This window comes from Hyperoodon ampullatus, assembly GCF_949752795.1.
Source record: "Hyperoodon ampullatus genome assembly, chromosome: 7".
Lineage (NCBI taxonomy): Eukaryota > Metazoa > Chordata > Mammalia > Artiodactyla > Ziphiidae > Hyperoodon > Hyperoodon ampullatus.
Genome location: NC_136920.1, coordinates 101909943 through 101931561, shown reverse-complemented (window position 1 = coordinate 101931561; position 21619 = coordinate 101909943). Strand labels below are relative to the sequence as shown.

General features: G+C 49.9%; 2 protein-coding genes across 3 annotated transcripts in view; one reads left to right on the top strand and one right to left on the bottom strand.

Annotated features, from left to right (window-relative positions):
- SIK2 (salt inducible kinase 2) overlaps positions 1 to 4886 on the top strand; it is a gene marked incomplete at both ends in the record, with an annotated part of 126773 nt that extends 121887 nt beyond the window's left edge. The window contains 6 exons of the mRNA XM_079708818.1: positions 624 to 852; positions 1337 to 1621; positions 1767 to 1930; positions 2699 to 2794; positions 3514 to 3605; positions 4307 to 4886. Coding sequence (XP_079564944.1) covers positions 624 to 852; positions 1337 to 1621; positions 1767 to 1930; positions 2699 to 2794; positions 3514 to 3605; positions 4307 to 4886 — 1446 coding nt within the window. The remainder of the gene's footprint in view (positions 1 to 623; positions 853 to 1336; positions 1622 to 1766; positions 1931 to 2698; positions 2795 to 3513; positions 3606 to 4306) is intronic.
- A 2803-nt stretch (positions 4887 to 7689) lies between these two features.
- Positions 7690 to 21619, bottom strand: part of PPP2R1B (protein phosphatase 2 scaffold subunit Abeta) — a gene marked incomplete at both ends in the record, with an annotated part of 36219 nt that continues 22289 nt past the window's right edge. For both annotated transcript variants that reach the window (XM_079709163.1, XM_079709164.1), the window contains 2 exons: positions 7690 to 7722; positions 17787 to 17908. In XM_079709163.1, the coding sequence (XP_079565289.1) occupies positions 7690 to 7722; positions 17787 to 17908 (155 nt within the window). The remainder of the gene's footprint in view (positions 7723 to 17786; positions 17909 to 21619) is intronic.

Genomic DNA, 21619 nt, shown 5'->3' with positions numbered 1-21619 from the left:
GTTTGCCATTTGAATTTTGTTTTCACTCCTTTTTGTGGTATGTCCGCCTTTAAAGAATTCTTTTTTCCATTCCTTAGGCACATAGAACCAATTAAAGACTAAATCCAATGTGCAGGTACTTAAATTATGAATATAGAAGTATGTGTAGAGCCTTCCAGTATGTTCTGTGGTTGAACATCAGAAGAATGCTGGTGACTACTCTTTTCTTAGCTATGAGCCGTGCAGTTGGTTTTGTTTTCTTCTTTCTAAATCTCATCTTCCCCCTCTTCATTTCCCTTATTTAAAAAAATAATAATAACTGGTAGGCCTCACGCTAATATACCCTATTCATCTGGAAACCACTAAAAAAATTGTTCATTGTAATCGTGATGACTCAGAGAAACCTGGGAGGCAGTGCCAGTTTGGGTCGTAATGGGCTTCTGTCTCTTAAGGGCTGCAGTTGACTTGCCTTAACTTCTAATCTACATGGTTGCCATTAGTAACCAATATGTACATTTTTACTGTTTTACTTAATTTCTAATTGGCCAGAGGTCTTGACATTTTTGCCTTTGTGGATTCTTCATGTGTCTTAGCAGAGCAGCGACTGATAGCTCCTCTCACATCCCTCTCACACTGACATTTAGGTAAATGGCTGTCTCCTGGACCCTGTGCCTCCCGTCGTGGCGAGGAAGGGATGCCAGTCACTGCCCAGCGACGTGATGGAGACCTCCATTGACGAAGGGCTGGAGACAGAAGGAGAGGCCGAGGAAGACCCCGGGCGGGCCCTGGGCGCCTTCCAGTCCACACGCGGCGGGCAGAGGCGGCACACTCTGTCGGAAGTGACCAATCAGCTGCCCGTGATGCCTGGTTCAGGTACGCTTTCCAGTAAGTGCTGGCCTGGGTTTTCCCGGCATCTTGAGTCTTCTCCAAGAAACAGGAATGATACCAACCAGCCCCTGGAATGTTGCCTATGTCTTGTTTCTTTGTGGACCACATGCAGCAGGAGTTAAGATTAGGCCTGCTCAGCAGCTCTCAGAGATTAAAATGAAACGTCTCTGAGTGGCCTCCCCTGACGCCCAGTTTCATCCGAGTGTGATGTGACTCATCAAGGACTCTGGCTCTTTGGGAGTGGCCCAGATCTTATGGGTACAGGTTCTGGAGTGTTTTCACCACAAAATTCGAAGCTGATTAAATTGGCATGTAAAAAAGTTCTGAAAAGATATTTTGGTTGGAAATTAAGGACACTGTTGCTGTGGAAGACTCAAGCTGCTTATGCTTTGTATCCCATGTTCCAAGAAGTTGCGATTGATTGGTGGTCATATTGGTGTTGTGTTTTGTTTTGTCTTTTCTCTTGAAGGGAAACTTTTCTCCATGAGTGACAACCCCTCCCTTGACAGTGTGGACTCTGAGTATGATATGGGGTCTGTTCAGAGGAACCTGCACTTTCTTGAGGACAACCCTTCCCTTAAGGACATCATGTTAGCCAATCAGGCCTCACCCCGCATGACGTCTCCCTTCGTGAGCCTGAGACCTGCCAACCCCACCATGCAGGCTCTGAGCTCCCAGAAACGAGAGGCCCACAACAGGTCTCCAGTGAGCTTCAGAGAGGGCCGCCGGGCGTCAGACACTTCCCTCACCCAAGGTGACTGCCTGCCTTCTCTGCTGGCTCCTACAGCTCTTGTGTTATACGACTGGATGGGGTTTGTTGCCATGTTAGTTTCATACCTCTGGTCACTGAAGGGCCTTGTGTTTTATTTAAACTGTTTGGTCGTTGTTCTTTCTTTCAGGAATTGTAGCATTTCGACAGCATCTTCAGAATCTGGCTAGAACCAAAGGAATCCTAGAGTTGAACAAAGTGCAGTTGCTCTATGAGCACCTGGGCTCAGAGGCAGACCCTAACCTGGCATCGCCTGCTCCTCAGCTGCAGGACCTGGGCAGCAGTTGCCCTCAGGTGCGTGCTCTGGGCCCTGCCCACAGTGACTAGGTGAGAATAAGGCATCCGTGCGTCCTGATGGTGTGTCATTTCATTTAGAGGATTTACTCCAGTCCTGGAGCAAACAGGGTTCTTTTGGAAAGACCACGGCCTGAAGGCCTTCCTTGTTGCTGCCATCTGCCCGACAGGTTGGGTTAGACCCTTCCACGCTGGCCCAGGTGATCGGTACCACGTGGAGGCTTGGACGCTGTCAAGCGACGCTCGGTTCATAGGGCAGATTTTATGTGAATTATACCCCTTAAGAGCCTCCCTTGAACTCCCCTCCCTTCATGCACACACACACAGAAATTACAAATAAGAGTACAAATGAGAAGCTTGTTGCCACTGTTTTTGATGTGATATCACTTCACTAAATATTATAAGTGAATTATTTGTGCTAAAAATACAAAAGATATTGCTGTTTATTTAATACATTTTATTTGAGCCCATTTTCAATACATCAGGGATATTATAGCATTTGATGCCCACAGGAAGGGAATAACCTTCTGTTGACATCAGGGGCCTTTGCTCCAGTACTGACTAGGCAATCGTTTACTACAGGTAATGCATGTATACGCTTTCTGCAAAGGGATTAACCCTCAGCCTACTAGTTACTGTAAAAGCATTGAGGAGCATGTCTTAACAGAGCTGGAGTTCCCCTTGGACATGTGCCAGGGTGCTTAAACTGAGATTTGAAACTTTCTCCCATGTGAGAAATTGAAAGTGTTTCCACCCCTTGCTCCTCAGGAGGAAGCTCCTCCTCAGCAGAAGAGCGTGTCCGCGCGCCCTCAGCTCTCCCAGCGGCACAGCCTGGAAGCCCAGTACCTGCAGCACAGACTCCAGGTGGGATCCTCCCCCTTGTTGCTCCAGCTCACTTTGTTCATCCCGAATCTGCCTTTCTGCAAAGCAGGAACCTGTTTTGCTTGGTATTTTTTTTTAGGGCAGCTGCTTAATTCCTTTATAGGTAGGTAGGTCTGACTCTGCACTTGTAGTTTCTAGAAACATGTTCAGACTTAGCCTTATGCTCTCTCTTGGCAGCAGAAAAGGTCTGTCCTCAGACCCCAGGAAAGGGTACTGCCACTGAGCAGCAGGAAAGGGAACCCTGGCTTCTTTACCTCTTAGTGAATAATAAATAAAATGGAAATCTCAAGTCAGCAAAAAATGTACTGTCAGCTCTCTATTGGTGCCCAAAAATCTTTAAAAATGATACAACATAGATCCCATAAAGAATGAATCGTTTGTTCACTCAGCAGGCGCCGTGGCCTTTGCTATAGATCTAACTCCACTTTTCTCATTGTTTTTAGTCTCCATGAGCCTCCCGGTCCTAGAGGACTTTTAGAGACAGAAAAGTGAAGCAGGTTAGAGCTGAGACAGCCCAGGCCTGCTGACCCAATGCTGCTGGGGCACAGGTTCTCCCAGGGTCTCAACGAGCAAGTGTCAGTCCCTGCATCCTGTGCAGATTCTGGAGGACTCACTTGGCTTCGTCCTCCAGGCAGAAGTACAGTCTAATGACCGCGTCCTAGATGACACCATGTCACGCTTGTATTTTTCTGCTCTTCCAGAAGCCCAGCCTTTTGTCAAAAGCCCAGAACACCTGTCAGCTTTATTGTAAAGAACCACCACGGAGCCTTGAACAGCAGCTGCAAGAACACAGGTGAGAGATGGTGGTTGGCCAGAGAAATCACTTCCTTTGTGGCAGACAAGCTGGGTATGTTGTCCTTTCCCCTAGAATTTGCCTCTACCAGGAAAACAGGTTTCAATACGCTAACGTGGATATTCCACTGTCCATGGACTATAGGCCTGTCAGGGAATAGCAGCCCTAAGCGTGCTTTGTTTTCTTTTTCTCCCAGTGTTTCCCCTTTGGGCTATGAATAGACCTAAGCTTTCAGGATCCGTGAGCTGCTGCAGTTTAAGTGGGTTATACTGGAGAGAAGGCCTCCATCCTCCCTTGTGTAATCCCCAGGCCTCACTAGTAGCAACATCTTGGCCAAGGTAGAACTACCCTAATCCATCAACCTACAGACACCCACAGAGACCAAGGTGTCAACCCGCTTCAAAACACTCCAGATGGGAAATCAGCCTCTTGTTTCACAGGGAGGAAAAAAGAGTCTTAGAGAAAAGGAATTCGTGTTCATTTGAGCACTGAGGGATCAGCCAGAATTGGGGGACAAAGAATAAGATCGGGTTTAAGAAACCAAACATGACTGGTTCCTACCCCCACTTTTTTTTTTTTTCTCCTGCCGTGGGAAAGAGAGAAGTGGGAGGACGGACACTAATGACTGATACTGGATTTACATTAAAATTGCCGTCACTGAAGAAGATTTAAAATTCTTTCTTTTGGTATTGCCAACTTAGACTCCAACAGAAGCGGCTCTTCCTCCAGAAACAGTCTCAGCTGCAGGCATATTTTAATCAGATGCAGATAGCAGAGAGCTCGTACCCACAGCCCCGTCCCCACCAGGAGACGCCGCCGCCGTCCCAGCCGCCGCCGCCGCCGCCCTTCAGCCTGACCCAGCCCCTGAGCCCCGTCCTGGAGCCTGCCTCGGAGCAAATGCAGTACAGCCCTTTCCTCAGCCAGTACCGGGAGATGGGGCTGCAGCCGCTGTCCGCCTCGCCAGGTCCCCGGGCTGCTCCCCCGCCACCGCTACCGCAGCACTCAGGGGCCGCCCGGGCACCCTTACAGTTCTCCTATCAGACTTGCGAGCTGCCAGGCGCGGCCTCCCCCGAGCCAGACCGCCCCGGTCCCTGTCAGTACTCCCTGGATGGAGCCCAGCAGAGCGGCCTGGCGGCGCCGGGCTGTCCCAGGAGCTCAGGACTGCAGGAGGCCCCCTCCAGCTACGACCCTCTAGCGCTCTCGGAGTTCCCTGGACTCTTTGATTGTGAAATGCTGGAAGCCGTGGACCCACAGCACAGTGGCTACGTCCTGGTAAATTAACCTCAGCGCAGGAAGTGAGGCGGGTCAGGTGAAGAGAGTGTGTATTTCTATTTTTATTCCAGCCTTTTCCATTTAAAACTTATTTCCCCCTCCTCTCCCTGATGGGGAAAAAGTCAAGTCACCCAACTGGAATCAGAGGGCCTGGCCGGGTGGTTGTTGCTTCCTCATGGCTCCGTCCCACCACGGTTTTCTGTGGCAAGTGCTGGAACATAGCTGTAGGCTGCAGCTCATGCCCTTAGGTCAAGTGGAGCAAGCTCTCATCAGAGCCACCAACGAAAGTTTTATAAGAAGAAGACATCCAGACCTAGGTTTTACACAAAACTATATCAGTTCATTATCGAGGGAAACCTTGGTGAAAGCAGGAAAAAATGTGTGCCGTTATGTATAGGCAAAAACAAAAAAAACAAAAACAAGGCAATACATTTTTCACTGAAACCAAGCAACAGGATGTTCCTTAAAGGCAAATCAAGAATACGTCATGAAATTTGATGCACAGGAAATAAAAGAAAGTTGTACTTTGTCAGTGAATCATAAGTTCTAAGCTGCTGATGCAAGTTGTCCCCAAGATCACTGCCAAGCGGTAAGAGCGTGAGCTTTGTTTCAGGGTCCACTGAGTAACAGTGGGTACTGACCCCTGAGACTGGCAGTCACCTCCATCTGAGAATAGGTGACACACCTCTTCAGAAGGTGCCCTGGGTCACAGAGTGTCAGTGCCTCAGAGCTCCAAAGATGTCGCCTGTGGAACCAAGAGATGCACCGCAGTGGAGACCAGGGGCAGGAAACTCAAGAAACCGTCAAGAGCAGCAGCCCTGGGCCGCGGAAGACGGGCTCTTCCTGCACAGTCTTCTGTGGAGACTTCTGATTTGGGGCAGTTGGTCTTTAGAGGACCTAGCGTCTCTTTTAAAATGTAATAACTACTTTGACTTTACACTAGATGTTGCTAGTCGTTTATTGAGCTTTGTATATTTGGACAGTTTCATATAGGGCTTAGAAATTTTAAGGATGAGAAAAATGAACTTTTATCTCCCATGTGAAGTGGTAGTGCTGTGCCTTTTCCCCCCAGATCATGCTTTAATGATTTCTTTTCTGTAGAAACCAACAGTTTTCCATTTATGTCGATGCTAAATCCAAAGTCACTTCAGAGTTTGTTTTCCACCATGTGGGAATCACATCCTTAATTTCCTTAGAGTTTTGACTTGCAATGAAATGTTCAAGTATTACAGCAATATTCAAAAGACCACAGAGGTGTTAACCATTTAAGCAGATCATCTGCCAAACACAGTGTATATTATTAACCCTTAACGATCCAATCATCAGAATAAGTTAAAAAGATGCTACAGCTAGTTGACTGTATACTTAGAAGTAAGGAGTAATCTGTCATCTGGACAGTAACATCCAAGTGTTACAAATTCAGTGTTATTTACAAAGACTATCGTTTCTGTCCTTTAGAATGGCTTGTCCTATCAGCAGATGAATGCGTTAAGCACAAAGCATCTTCCTTAAAGCACAAAGAAGAGAGATACTACACTGATGCTGCATCTAGAAAACACCTTTAAGTTGCCTTTCCTCTTTGTCGTACGTGTCCAGGCAGGTGGGGAGAAACATGGAAGGTCTAGGGGTTCTGTCCTGGCTCCTCTTGGTGTCAGGACGCTCCGCAGAGACCCTCTGCTTGGGGTCGGCCTCTGGGTGTGAGCAAGGAAGGGTCGTGTGGAGGACTCATTTTTGTGATTTGACGACACGCAGTGAAAAAACCCAGGAAGAAAGAATTAGGTTCCTTCTCCGGGTTGTTTATTCCTCCTCATGCTGAAGATTGATGATTTCATGAAACAGACAACATCATTTCATTTAAGAGATCCTTTCATTAAGATCTCTAACCTGTTTTAAGTCTTTGCAAAATAAGGCAGTTATAAAACAGGGCTTGATTTGTTTAGACAGAAGCATGTTTTTCCCAAAATGTTCCACAGAAGCGCTATAATATTTATGAAATTAAAATGCCTTCCAGATTGAAAACGGGGGCCGCTCATGTCAAGAGTCCCCGGAATGGCAGAGTCCCAGATGGGCATCGATGCCTGCCCCCCACAGGGCCATGAGCCACTGAGCCCAGGAAAGCCGGGAGCTACGGCAGGACGGCTGGGCTGACAGATGAGGCGGGAGAGGCCCCGGGAGGGTCGAGGCCCCAGAGGTAGACACTGGGGAGCACCCAGCCGTGGCGGGTCTGTTCAGGCCGACGACAGCGGGGTGAATAGCATGACCCATCCTGCTGGACTATGTTGTAAGCTCCTGTTTGCTTTTCTCATTTATTTCAAGCGGAAATCAATAAATTCCATAACAATCTGTATTTGCTGAAACGTAAGCTGGCGAGAGGAGACTGGTGCCGTCCGTCAGTCAGGTGTTTTCCCAGCCCCGCCCCGTCTGACCATCGCCGTTGCTCCGTCCCCCGACTAGTGAGCGGCCGATGTGAGCCTCCAGGCAGTTTTCTCTTCACAGATACTAAAGTAACACTACGAAGGCTTAGTACTAGAGGTACTTTGAAATAATGACCTTCTTTCCAGTCTGTTCCACATTCGCAGTGTGTACACTACTGTATAGTAACCATTAGCTTTAATACCTTGTAAACCAGGCTCCTCTGAAGAGACTTTGGTGAGATGAACGTGAGGTAAAAATTTCATTCAGCAAAGAAGTGCAATATGTGTGGTACTCTATTTTTTGGTTTTTTGTTTTTTTGTTTTTAATCCAGGGGTATTAATCTCTGCTTCGGGGAAAACGCACTAGCTCTGCAATTTCCAGTTGGGCGAGTGTGTCTCTAGTATTTACATGCAGCTGATATTGCTGGTCCCTGTAAGGCGAACAGCACGTTAGCGCAGCAGGGAGGGTGGATGTTCCACTTGAAACTGGTGAGCTGCGCTGTCCCCTGCCGCCTCGGCCCCGCCCAGGCCCGCCCCGCCCTCTTGCTGCCCTGGGAACACAGAGGAGGACCCTCCAGCCTCCACGTAAGGGGAGGCATCTGGGGCCCACCAAGGAGGACTAGGAGGTGGCACTAAAGGACTCCTGCCTTTCTGCATCCAACTTTGTCTCCAAGGAAGGAGAAAGAGTCCCTTTCTTCCCGAGAGTGTTGAAGCGGTGTCCCGAGTCACTCAGGCGGGACTGCAGGAGCCCGCGCTCGGGACCAAAGGCAGCCCTCACCTCAGAGTAGTGGGGGGCCTGTGCCCTTATGGGGAGGGAGGGGACCGCCTCGTGTGAGCGTCGCCCCCAGCCGACGAAAGGCCTCTGCAGAAGGGACTCGTGGTGGCACTGGCCTCTTCCTCTCTGCCTGAAAGGGGGGTTCTCAGAGAAATGAGTTCTACCTAATTGTTAGAGTTGGGAAGAAGGGTGTGTTCACAGCCCGAGTGACTGGCTGGCCAGCCAGAAACTAAAGAAAGGTGAGAGGCAGCAGCCTCCCCTCTGGCTGGGCGGGGGTCCAGGTGCACGGTGGTCAGAGCAGCCCCTGCTCAGGTGCGGGCGGTTCACACACGTGGACCTGAGGAAATGAATGGTTTCCTTTGCAGGGTCCTCCCAGCTGCGGTCAGGCCCCAGGTAGATACTGGCTGCTGTGTTGGGGTCAGAATTTCTAGCCCTGGATTACATTTAAAAGCAGTTACACTTAAGCCCCCTGTTAGCTTAAGGAAAATCTCACTCTAGATAATTTTTCACATTCGTCCTCCTTTGAGACAATTCGTAGGGTCATTGGACGACACTGGTCCCAGTGAACAGCTGCAGAACCCCCGTGCCGGGGCTCACCTTGGCTGCGTGCGTACCCCTAAACTGGACTGCCTCAACCGCCTTCTCGGAAGCCACCGAGCTGCTCAGTCTCTTTGTGCCTAGACATCAAAGGTAAAAACTGGAGAACAGGTAGTAAGTTGGAGTCATTGTATAGGCAGGGATCTTTGATCGTTTTGTTGCTTCTGGAAATCTTTCCAGAACTTATCTTCAGAGTGATGTGTGGAAGACAAGAGCAGTATCATCTGCCTCTCTTTCTAAGCTGGACAAAACAAATGATAACAAATGTATGAATCCCTTCTGACAGGTTCGCTGGTTTGATCCTCCCTGGCGTGTGGTCCCAGGGAAGAGACTAATTACAGAGCTCTTTGTGTCTGTCAGCCTGCAGCCCCTGGAAGGCACGAGGTGACCTCAGGCTGGCCTTCCACAGCCCCTCTCGGACCCCGAGTCCCTGGTCTCACAGTGCCCCTCACATCTTTGTTTCACCATTTTTCCCCGTGAAGGTAGCCTGGCTGCTTCCAGAAGACTCGCAGCCGCCCTAGTTACATCACCATCTTGTCCACATCTGGGCAGATTTCAACACATTTGGCAGAATGGGGCACCTACTGTTGTAGAGGTTGAGAAATAGGCAGCAGCACAGCCCACAGCCAGTGATAGGTTTGATGGTTCCTGCCCAAGCACTCAGCTTGTCTGTCCAGGAGGAGCAGTAGCTTCTCTCTGTACATTAATTTACCAAGCACTTTTCTCATGCTTGTCATCTTTTCTCATGCTCACAGCAATACTATGAAGTTAGTTGAGCAGATAGTCCTCATTTTCTACGGCTGAGGAAACCAAAGCTCTGGGAAGGCTATGTGACTTGTCCAAGCCACAGGGCTCGTGAGTGGGGGAGGCGGGACGGGCTTTTGGGTGCTCTGGCTTCTCCACGCTCTTCCCTCCTCGGTAGCAGCTGACTCTTCTTATGAGCAAACAGCTGTATAAACAAAGCCCCCACCTTGGTTAAGCACTGGGTGAATGTGACATTGTCCCCGAAACCTTACTCCCACTTGACAGCCGCCTGGCTTTGGGGGAAGTGTTGCCCTCCAGGTAACAACTGTAGTTGTCCAGGTGGCCCTGCATGAACAAGGCCAAGGGAGACACAGATCCCGCAGATAGATCTTTCCAGTGTCCAGTTAACTACAGAAGTTCAGGTTCACATCACAGATGTCTCATTTCTCCACCTCACACAATATAGTAACTTCCTGCAAAAGTATGTGACGGGACACACCCTTTCTTGATTGCCAAGGAGCCAAACCGCACTGCTTTGGCCCACCATCGCCGACCAACAGACTCAACCCCAAGAAAGGGTGCCACTCAGAAAAGAATCAGGAACTCAGCCCAGTCCTGAGGAGGGGGATAAAGTATCTTTACAGTTAAGGCCCATCAAGTAGAAGTGCTGATCAAGTACTTTTAGGGTTAAAAAAATAACATACTTTGAATACTTTTGTCTTCAGAGGCAAAGTGGGTGGGTTAGGGAGGAGCTTTAAAAATAGAAGTACAAAATAACATCCTGGAAAAATATGACCCCAGATTGGAATAATGTTATATTAGCAAATACAGATAGCAGGGACTTGCCACTGGCTGTGTGATGCCTATCTGTTCAAGATTTGCTCAATCAAGGAAATACACGGGGTGATGCTGTCCCACTACTGATGGCGAAAGAAATCTGCCTCCACCAAAATCTCTGACGGAAAAAGCACCAGAGAGAAAAGGAGGTTTGCTTCTCTTTGGGGATTGCAATTTAGGAAGTAAAATTGATACAGAGATATTTGCACTTTGTAGAAAGGGCAAGATTATTTGCTTATTTCTGAAGGGAGGAGGGTGGTCTTTGCTGGATGTTTGGTTTGTGAAAGAGTTACTTTTGATTAAATTAATCTAATTGTAGTTATTTTTTCTGTGTGCTTTTTTTTTTTTTTAATTACTAAGAAAATGGTGAGTTCAATAGCTTTGGTATTTTGAGTGCAAATCATAATAGCTCCAATGTGAAAAAAATCAAAATGTAACGTGTCACTCAATGTTAGAAAATTGCTTAAAATGCAGTTTAATAAATGATCTTTGTATCAAACGTAATTTAAATGGGGTACTTTTCTGCAAGGAAAATGTACTGTTTTTACGTTTCCAACCCTCTTGAATTAAAATAAAAACAACTTGTTTTCTAAGAGCCTGGGTGATATGAATGTCAGGTGGATGAGACAGGGCCTTTCCCCCATCAGGCCTGGGGTGGAATTTTGAAAAGTATGGAAGGTGGCTGTGTTCCCTGAGCTCTGGTGCTCATTTCAGGCTGCAGAAGAGGGCAGTGGATAATATGTTCTCATTGACGTCAGCAGGGTAAATAATACCTTGCTCTGAAATCGCCGGAGTACACGGTAGCTGCTGAGAATGCTGACGGAAGCACGGCCAACCGCACTCTGCACACGGACAAGGCCCGGGCTGCCTGGGGCTCCTGGACTTTCAGAGACGGAGCCGGGCAAGGAAAGCAGCAGGAAAGGGGGCAGGCGCCTCGGGCTCGCCTGTGACAAGCTGCAGGGCAAAGGGAGGCAACGGGGGCCCAGCCAGACACTGGCGCTTACGATGGCGCGTCTTCCGTGGAAAAGGTTTCCACGCCGCGCGTGCGCACACGCGGGCGCACACACGCACACACTGCGGTCCCCCTCTGAGAGACAGGAGCCAGCTCGGTGCCCTCGGGTGCTGCAGAATCCGTTCGCTGAGGCATTTGGGGCACTCTTACACATTCGAGACTTGTTTTAGTGCCAGACCCTGAGTGAAAGGGCACGATTAAGTCCTACTTTCTGGGGACTTCCCTGGCGGTCCAGTGCTTAAGACTCCACGCCTCCACTGCAGGGGGCACAGGTTCCATCCTTGGTCCCGGAACTAAGATCCCGCAGGCCGAGTGGTGCGGCCAAAAAAAAAAAAAAAAAAAATCCTACTTTCTGGCAGCAAGTTGAGGCTCTGGTTTCACTCAGACCATTCCAGTTGAGCCTGTGCTATAGAACCGAGACAGCGTCCAAACTGAGGGATCATCCACTGGCCCTGGTGGGAGTGGAAGGCCTGGGGGAGACGGCCAAGGGCAGGAAGAGAGCAGAGCCCTCCCCGCCGACTTGCCCTGCTGCCTCGGCGCGGCTTGCCTCAGGCACTCAGTCCTGCCCCGAATGGCTGTCGTCTGTGTTTGCAACCAAGGCTTCAGTAACACCGCGTTTCAATTGCTTTTTCCTTTTTTTAAAGGAAAGCACTTTGAGTAACGATGTTTTACAGACTTTCCCCTTCCCCACCAAGTTTCTCCATCCTTTTGATTTTGTGTTGCCAAAAACAACGCCCCGCGTCCAGGGTACAGGCAAAAATAACAGACCTGCCTGCAGAGACTGGCCAGAGCTTTAGCAGCCAGTCAAGCCCTTGACCTTCACGTTGTACAGAACATCTCGCGGTCTGTGGCCTTCGTGAGCCAAAGGCTCGGTGCAGGGGGCAAGGGCGACCCGAGCTCCAGATCCAGGGCCTCTGCCCAGCTGGGCTGGGGTCTAGAGCTTGTCAGCTGTGCCCACACCTCCAAGGTGATGCCGCGTCTGCAGTCGCCGGAGCCCACCTCCATCGCCGCCAGTCAGGGCCCCACCCAAGGTCCTGCTGTTGGCCGTCTGCTCCTTTCCACCCCACTAGTTCTTAAGTTGAGGTTTCACAGATCCCTTCGACATGCTGATGAAAGCTTTGGGTCCTCTTCCTAGGAAACATATGTACACAGACATACAACTTTAGACAGATAATTTCAGGGGAGGAGTTGGTTCCTGGACCCCCTAAGGCCCATCACGGGGTTAGAGGGGTTTCTAACCCCTGACTCAGAGCATTAGCAACTCAGTCTGCAAACCCTCGCGCTCTTCAGAGTTACCGTTCTGGTAGGGCCCTCCCTGCTGAGCGTTCCCATCCCTCCCTGGGTGGACCCAGGTGGGGAGCGAGCCCCCTGCTCTGCCTGCAGCCCCAGGGCACTGTGGGAGGAAGTTCTGGGCTTTGTGCACTAAATCCTGGGTGCCCCATAGCTACAAAATAAATGTCACCTGCACAGGGTACAGCCGCTCTGCCCTCATTTTGGCCCCAGTGATGTCACTTCAAATAAATGATAAGGCAGTGCACCTGAAACTAACACAACATTGTAAACCAACTGTACTCCAATAAACATTTTTACAATTTTAAAGAAATGACAAGGCGGAGGCGCTCTGGAGGGATGGGATATCGGCCATGGCTCAAACGTTACAGTGTCCCCTTGGGAGACAGAGGTGGGTCTTGGCTGCAGTGAAGGGGTTGGACCCTCCCCTCAGACACTAGCCATCACTGGCAAATCACTGAGGCCAAACCCAAAAGCCAGGTCAGGCAGAGCGCGGAGCTTGCTCTGTGCCTCCAGCCGTTGGACTAAGGAGCCTTCCTGCTATAGATGTCCCAATCCGCTGGCGCAGCTGAATTCCTCTGGACCCATAGTTGCAAATACTTTGATAGGGAGCATTGATAGCTGCCTTTGTATAAATTTCCAAGGGACTTTCCGAAGCGCATTGACTCAGAGCTGGTCTGAAGCCCAGGTGAAGCAGGTGCAGGGCTGAGCCACCAGGTGAGGAACCCGGATGCGGGGAGAGAAGATACTGCCCGTGGGAAGTGGACTCCCCCTGCAGCTGAGCCCCCAAGAGCTGGCTGGGCAGAGAGCTCAGAAAATCTGGGCCCAGAAGAAAGAGGTCTCGGGGATCTGGCCTCTCGGAGGGAGAAGCCGCCGCTCTCCCTGTCAGGCAGGCTTTGAGAGCTTCTGACTCCATCTCTCTCTTCACTCCCTGAATGGGGCCTGAGATACCAAAAGGGGGCCTGACTGGGAACCCTGACCCTCAGGAGTGAGTGCATCACCACCACGCCAGGGCCACCCACAGAGTTGGGGGGTGGAACACAACTGAACTGAGGGAAAGCCCCCAAGGCCTTTCCTAGGAGCGCGCCACGCTGCGGGACCCCGAGTTCACAGCCGAAACGGCTCCAGTCTGGGGCCCCCTAGCACTGCCCGCTGGTCACTAGGGAAGCCCAAATGTTTAGCAGGGTCCCTGTGCCAGCCAAGAGAGGGCCGAAGGGCAGCCAGGCAGTTGGAGCAGACCCCGGGGAAGAAAGCGCTGGGCAAGGACGGCCTGGCCAGGAGCAAGTTTGGGAGAACAGAGCTTAGCTTCGCCGGCCCACCCCCTGGAGCACCGCTCTGGCCAGAAAGGCCCTCCAGGTAGGGTGGAGGCTACCCAGTCTCTGCCAGGGACAGCCCGGGAGGCAGCAGAGAACCTCTGGCTGAGTCCTCGGCCCCTGGCACCGCTCCCAGCCCTGCCGCTAACCTGGGCAAATCATTGCAAAGGCCCGTTATCCCAGTGGTAACTTGGGAACATAGACTAGCTGAGTTAACCACAGCTCTACTGCAAGGTTCGGACGCAGCCTGGCCTAGCACGGCCTCCAACAAGAAAGCACTCAGAAGACCCCCAGCTCCCGTTAATGGCTTGTCACAGTATCGCACCTCTCCCTGTCTTGTTCTCATTTAACTCTTGAGCACCCCAACACTGGACACAGAAAATGGTTGCTTGGTGCCTACAAAAACCCCGTCACAGACTTAAGGGTGGATGCCCTATTCTGAGCACCTGTTCCAGGTTAAGAACCAGGAACTTTGCCCAGGTTCTCTTAGTTTTCAGTGATGAGTTCTGGGCAGCACCAGCCATGGGTACCACAGAAGAAGGAACATCCATGAGAATCCATGTCCCACCTCGGAGGCCTTTTTCATCCATCTCCCAACTTTTAAGGCCGAGCTCCTGGAGAGAGAAGGGCTGGAGGGCCTGGGTATCTTTCTCTGCAGACACAGCTGCTTGGCCCCCAGCCCCCAGAGAGGAGAAGGTGCCAAGAGAAGGCAGAGCCTGAGGACACTGCTCCACTGGCCCTGGGAGCGGTCCGCTGCCGACCTCCCTGGCACTGATTGTGATCAGTCCTCAGCTGGATTGGACCCAGGCCTCCCGTAGTCTTTCTGGGCTTAAGAGAACTAATCCTGCAACCCTGAGGTTGGCCCTTCCTTAAGGAGCTCTTAGCCTTTAGGCACCCACAGCCAAGCTCTTTCGAACTGCCCTGGAGACCCTCAGGCAGCCCTAGGCTCCCCTAACCTGCCCTCAGGAGAGAAAGGACAGGACAGCAGCCCCTCCGCCCCCCGGGAAGCTGGCTCCGAAGGGAGCCGAGACTCTTGTGCTGCTGGACAGTCCCCCACCTCGGGTTAGCAGGACTTCTGGTTCACCTGTAGGTGCTGGTTTAGAACACAGAGGAGAGCCAGGTGCCAGAAGTCAGAGGCCAGAGATGCTAGGGGCCCAAATGACTGAGTTTGGGGAAAATAAGGAAAACTGGAAAAACCACAAGTAGAAACAAGGGTAAAAGGAGCAAGGAGTGCAGAAGGTGCACTCTCAGTGGAGCCTGGGGGCACGGGGGCCGGGCCCCGGCCAGCGCCTGCGCGGGACAGGCTGTCAGGACAGAGAGGAGAGGCAGTGGAGGGCAGATGTGGCCCATCGGTGCCTGCGAGCGTTAGTTATGACGCTGCCCTCGATGTGAGCCTCCGAACCCGGGCTCGGCGTGGAGCGACTGTCCCTCACAGCTGCTCCGTCCTGCAATAACAAGACTGACATCACTGTTGTCAGGGAAATGGTGTTTTGATTCAAATCATGTGACAGCTACTTCGTGATTCAATAAACAAATCCTCTGTTAACCCTCGCCTGACAGAGGCCCGTCAGCAGCTCTGTCGTCAGAGAGCAGCCCTTGGACCGTCCCCGAGGGCAGCCCCGCCCGGCTCGGAGGGAAGCCCACCGTCCGCCGCCAGGAAGGAGCTGCCGAGCTGACCCAGGGTGGGCAGGGAGCGCGAGGCCGCCGCACCGCTCCCTGCACGAGGCGGGGGCCACGGGCGACATCCAGAGCACAGACGGCTCCGCGGACACCAAGGGCCAGTCTGGGAGGAACCAAGTAGACACCCTTCGCCAAAGGAACTGGCTCTCACCCCTTGGGGTCATTCCCTCTTGGACCAAGGGGCAGGCCAGAGCCCTGGGATATCGAATGGCCCCTGCGGGGCCCAGAGGTCAGTGGACATTGTAGGCAGTTCCCAGGGCTCTGGGGACCCTCTGACCCCGTCGGGGCAGATGGGCGAATTTGCTATGGGCCACGGACAGTGCGTGAGTGAGGAGTTAAGAACAATTTCTGGTTTGCAGTTGGATGACTTCCTGGATCACTCACTTGGCTGCTGGCCCCTGACACGCAGGGCTCTGCCTGGCAACAGTCAACTCCCTTTCATCTCACCCTGGAGTCCTTTTCCTTAAGTGAAACAAACGCGGGGAAGGCTCCCTGAGTCACGGGGCAGGGGATTTTCCTGGGTTAAGTGAGCTGCAGCCTCAGAGGCCTAGCAGCGCCTTGCCTCCGTTGCCAGAAAAGACGCCCAAGTAGACACGACAGGGTTGGGGGGAGTTTCTCGACCAGCTGAGAAACAGAGCTGCCAGCACCTACCATGCTGCTGCGAGGATTCAGTGAGATTTTGCCAGGTGCCTGACAAGATGCCTGCACAGTTACCAAGGCTCGAGGCTCGAGGAACAGCAGCTAATACTGTTTCCCCAGTTTGTGGCCATCAGGGGCCGCCTACAGACCTGGCAAGTCTGCCACGGAGGGGTCGCCTCAACTATTCCACTTGCAGATCAAAGGCAAACCGTGCACTTAATGGCATGGCCAGTTGACCCTGAGTGTAGGAAAACATAACTCCTTTCTTCCCAAGGAAGTCTGTGGCTTAGGTCTAAAAAGTTGTGACTATTATGCCTACTCTTTCAGCCACGGTCTCTTCTCTGAGTCCAAGTTCAGTGAAACAGAGGTACGGACGAAAGGGCCCAGGGCTGCTGCGGCTGTAAGCAGCGCTGTCACCTCAGCACTTCCTCCCGCGGGGGCAGCCACTGCAGGAACAGCCGGAGCTGCCGGCCCTGGGAGAACAGTGCCCAGCGCGGCAGGAAGGGGAGAACATTCTGAGATGAAAGACCGCAGTTCAGGGCCCGGACAAGAGCACACGGTTCGCGTGGCCCCAGTTCACAGAAAATGAAGGAAAAGCCATAAAGATTTATAAGACAAACTTCTTTTTTAACATCTTTGGAGTATAATTGCTTTACAATGGTGTGTTTGTTAGTTTCTGCTGTATAGCAAAGTGAATCAGTTATACATATACATCTGTTCCCATATCCCCTCCCTCTGGCGTCTCCCTCCCTCCCACCCTCCCTATCCCACCCCTCCAGGCGGTCACAAAGCACCGAGCTGAAATCCCTGTGCTCTGCGGCTGCTTCCCACTAGCTATCTACCTTACGTTCGGTAGTGTATATACGTCCATGCCTCTCTTTCCCTTTGTCACAGCTTACCCTTCCCCCTCCCCGTGTCCTCAAGTCCATTCTCTAGTAGGTCTGTGTCTTTATTCCCATCGTTAGAAGCTTCACCAAGCAAACCCACTGGAGTGGGTGCGAAAATACCATTATCTTCCAAATAAACTAACTGCAGCCTGACATCAGCACACGGCAGCCAGACCCTCTGTGCGGCTCTTCTGAACGTACCTGTAGGTCATAAATCACCCTCCTAACAAACAGCCCCAGGGCAGTGGCCGGCACCAACTTTGCTGAACTTGAACGTTGGCATACCTCCTCCAGAGGGGCGTCAAGTGAGTCCTGTAAAACATTCGGACTCTTACCCAGTAAAATCGACAGAAGTGGTTTTTTCCTTGAATGGAAGTGACCACCTGAGAGGAACTGTAGCAAATGAGAACGGTCTATTCTGTGAGGTGAGGGGGAACAGCAGCTCTTCAGCCAACCACCTCTGTCCTCTGCATGCGGGCAGAGCCACACGAGTGACGGAGCGCTGGCAAGCCCACCCCACCCCTCAGAAAGCATTCCCAGAAGGAAGGACAAGAAGCAGGGCAACAGGCTTCAAAAATACTCTCCCGTGGCCCTCAAAACGTGACCGTCCCCTCAGGCAGCAAGGTAAAGATCTGACTTCGCCGCCTCGCTGGCTGCCCTCCGCCCACACCTCAGCCCAGGCAAGGGAAGGACTCAGGCCAGGAGTGTCTGCAGCACTTACCTTCCCGGTGTCCTCTCCCGGCCCTCTGGGTCTCAGGAAGTGGTTCTTGTCAGCCCCAAGGGTGCTGGGCTCTTCACTGTCCTTCGCAGGAAAATCTAGCTTCCTCAGCCTTTGGGCCACCACTAGAGACACAGACAGCAGACTGTAACTGTCCCAACCAGGCCACATGCCCCTAAGCCCACCTGCGATGCCTCAGGTGTTCCAGCCCTGCGGTGGGGAAGCACATGGGTCTCTGGGCAGAGAGAGCTGGTTCACCCCAGGACCTGACTGAAGGTGCCTTTTCCTGGAGAGCCATGGAAAGTGCTACCCCGCAGGGCTGCTGGTACCGGCTGGGTGCTCCCCCAGGTCTGGGTCACTGACAGCCTACAGAGCCCCAGCCAGACAGAAAAGACCTGACTCCTTTCAGAACTGACGACATCAGTTTGAGACAACAACTCTGAATAAAGAAATGACTTGGCTTCTCTACCCAATGAGTAATTAAACTCTCTTCATCCTCCAGAAGATTTCCATCTCAACTGAACATTATATAATTTCCTGGAAACAGCAGGCTCGTGGAGGCAAACGGGGAATAGTGAGACTATTCTAGGTACAAAAACAAAGGCTGGAGACATGTGAGTGAACAGGAGAGAGGAGCAAGGAACTGGATGGAAACAGGAATATGAGAGAATCAGAGAGAAACAATTACATAACATCAGAGCACAAGCGCTTCATTGTTCAGCCAAGGAGAACAAGGTGACAGCTCCTTCTCCCTCCAGTTTACATCCAGGCAGTGCAGAAAGGAGGCTTTAAGACAAGAATGCCAGGAGGGAAAAAAAAGGGTCAGAGGAATTTAAGTGAAAGGCAAGAAATGAGCACCCGACTTGTTTGGCCACCCTGCCCTGCCATCCCCAGGGGGATGGGACCAATGTGATTTCTACAGGAAAGATTTTTAACTCCATAACAACACAGCGATTAATAAAATTGCAACAAGCCAGCATTACCACAGCCTAACCATTGGGTCAGGAATGACACATCTGATTCCCCTGGAGGTCCATGCAAGTATCTCGGATGCTTGGATAAGACAGCTCAAAGGTCAGGCTGCTGTCTCTGTTGAGTCAAGACAAGCTGTCCAGCAAAGACCCCCAGGGCCTAGGATCACCATGGCCAAGCTGTGATATTTCTGTGAGCTGAGGGCTATTGTATCAACAAAGTCTCGTTAGAAACCATATATTAACCTGTTTCTTCTTATGAAACAGAATGCACTTCGGGTTCCTATCTTCATGGCAGCACAGGCAGACAAACAAGATCTGGTCTCTTAAGCCTGTGAGGGCTAAACCCCATAAATATTGTAGAAAGAAACACTAAGGTGAATTCCACAACTGATGAGACTTTCATTGACATATGTTGTATATATCTCTGCTTCACTTTCCTAGTCAATCAACTGCTGTAAACTGCCTAGGATGGATAAGTATGGCAGTGCTTAGTCCAGGCATTGTACAATCCAAGTGGAACGGGGACTGGAGAAGGGCCACGAAAAGCTCGTTTCTTAAAAGCAGCGAAATTCCTTCATTGTGTCAACAGGGTAATGAGAAGCAGTTTGGATGACTTGTTCCACACACAAAACACACCAGAGCACAGGTGTTAGAAATTAACTGAACATATTTTTATTGAGCACCTACTATGTACACCAGACACTGATCTAGGTGCTGGTGCTACAGATACAGCAGAAGACAAAATAGACAAAAATCCCAGCCCTTGCAGAGCTCCTGGAGCTTACATTCCAGTGAAATCAAGACAAGAAAACTAATCCATGGAGAAAATGACAAAGTTATGAGCCAAAGAACAATTCTTCTGAGGAGTAACAAAAGGGATTCCCTATTGTTGAAGTCAGAAAGAAACAATGAAGTCCCTTTGGGGTCACCCAAAAAGATAGGGCCCTGCTGAGCTCCCTGACCCAGCCTGAGAAAGCAATGGCTTGCTGTCTACCCTTTACCACAGTTTTAGGGTAGAGGTCAATGCACAGAGCTCCTCAGGGGGTCCACTAGGCCATTTAAAAGTCTATCCCAAAACCAATGGCATTTCCAACGAGAGGAAAGCAATGGTTGTGCAAATTTGTTTCAATCAAGACAACAGTCTCTCAAATATGAAATTCAATGAAGACAAACAAAACCTGCAGGTAATAAAAAACCAAAAAGAACCACGAAACTAAAATTGTTTACAGCATAATAGTTTAAGATATTAAAATGAGAATGTAGAAAAGATTATTGCCTAGAAAAGTATTTAATCCTTAGCCCAAAAGTAATAAAATAGAAACATACTATAAACTAGCTTGGCAGTTTTAAATGCAGGCAGGTAATTCTGATTTTAAAAGTTCTGTTTTTCTAAGGTAAGACAAACTTGAAAGTATTTGGTCAAACTTGGTTTTATGAAATGGTTTAATGTACAAAGTTTTCTAGGAGTCTCTGGACCTTCACAAAACAGAAGAGGGCTCGCTGGGTTTAAGAGACTGTGAATGAAAGAAACAGACTGAAAACCAAAATGGAAACAAGCAAACTACACAGCGAGATGCACTGAGAGAAAAATAAGCTACAATAAAACCTCATTAATTAAAAATGCATTAGGGACAAGTTGAGTTTGATTAGGTGAAAAATGTTCATAAATTTGAAAGAAAAATATTTAAATTATCCATTAAATACATATGTATATATATCAGAGATAAAGAGTAAATTGAATGCATCTAAATAAAGGTGTGGCCTCACAAAGAGCCTCACGGAACGTATTTTAATATAATTGAAAAGAGTGATTAGTAACTAGCATATCAAGTGGTAAAAGGGTGCTTTTTAAGGAGCGTTAAAGTTGTTTAAGTAGTTCAGACCCAACAGGCTTCCTCACGTACTATTAATTTGCTTCAGCAAACCCTTCAGCTTAACTCATTATCTTCAGTTCCAGGAGGAACTAATGAGGTTCTACTGTAAAAGTAGAAAAACAAACATTTCAAATGATAAGATTCCAGCGTCACCTATACCAAAAAATTAGTAATGAAACTTCCGTTTGGAAAGCTACTACTGTAGAATGTAGCAAGGACCAAATGTTCACCCAGCCAGAAGGAGAACCAGGTAAAGAGCAGGAAATCCTCACAGTGGATTATACCAGTGGTTCCTTTACTCATTAGAAATACAACTGCAATCTTACAATCAAACAGCAGAACCACTGCTTATTAGGAGGCACTAAATTTTAAGCTTCTCAGCAGGGAGAAAGAAGAGGATCTTTGAACGCAGTCACAGTGGGGAGCTGTGGAAAATGAGTTAGGTTTCAACATGACACATTAGCAGAAAGATGCATCTGCACTTCAGGTTTCTGAATGACATGATTACAGTCAAAATCGAGCAAAGAAAGACCAAAACAACCAATACATGAACCCTGAGCTTCCACATTCCCCTTTCAGGTGAGACAATGAGGCAGACCATCACTATCCAGGAAAATATGGCTCTCGCTACAGTTAGATCTCAATGTGTCTCCCAAGTGGAGGGCTTATCAAATAAGCTATTCTAAACCACGTATATTTAACTTTGGAATGATGGAGACACACAGATACACATAAACATCAAAAGAATCACTCTGTTCCACATCTGGGTCCAAACCTGTCCAGGCTTGGTGGAATATTAAGTGGCCGGGGCCTGATTAAACAAGGAGGATGCAGGAGGTCAGGTGGTGCTAAATAAATCATTAGGAGACAACCAAGAAATGACTGTGCAAGGGACAGGAATTGGTCACAGACAATAAGAACAGTTAAAATAGAATTATCCCAACAAGGAAGGCAAGTAAAAAACAATCTTTAGAAAGAATCAAGTCAC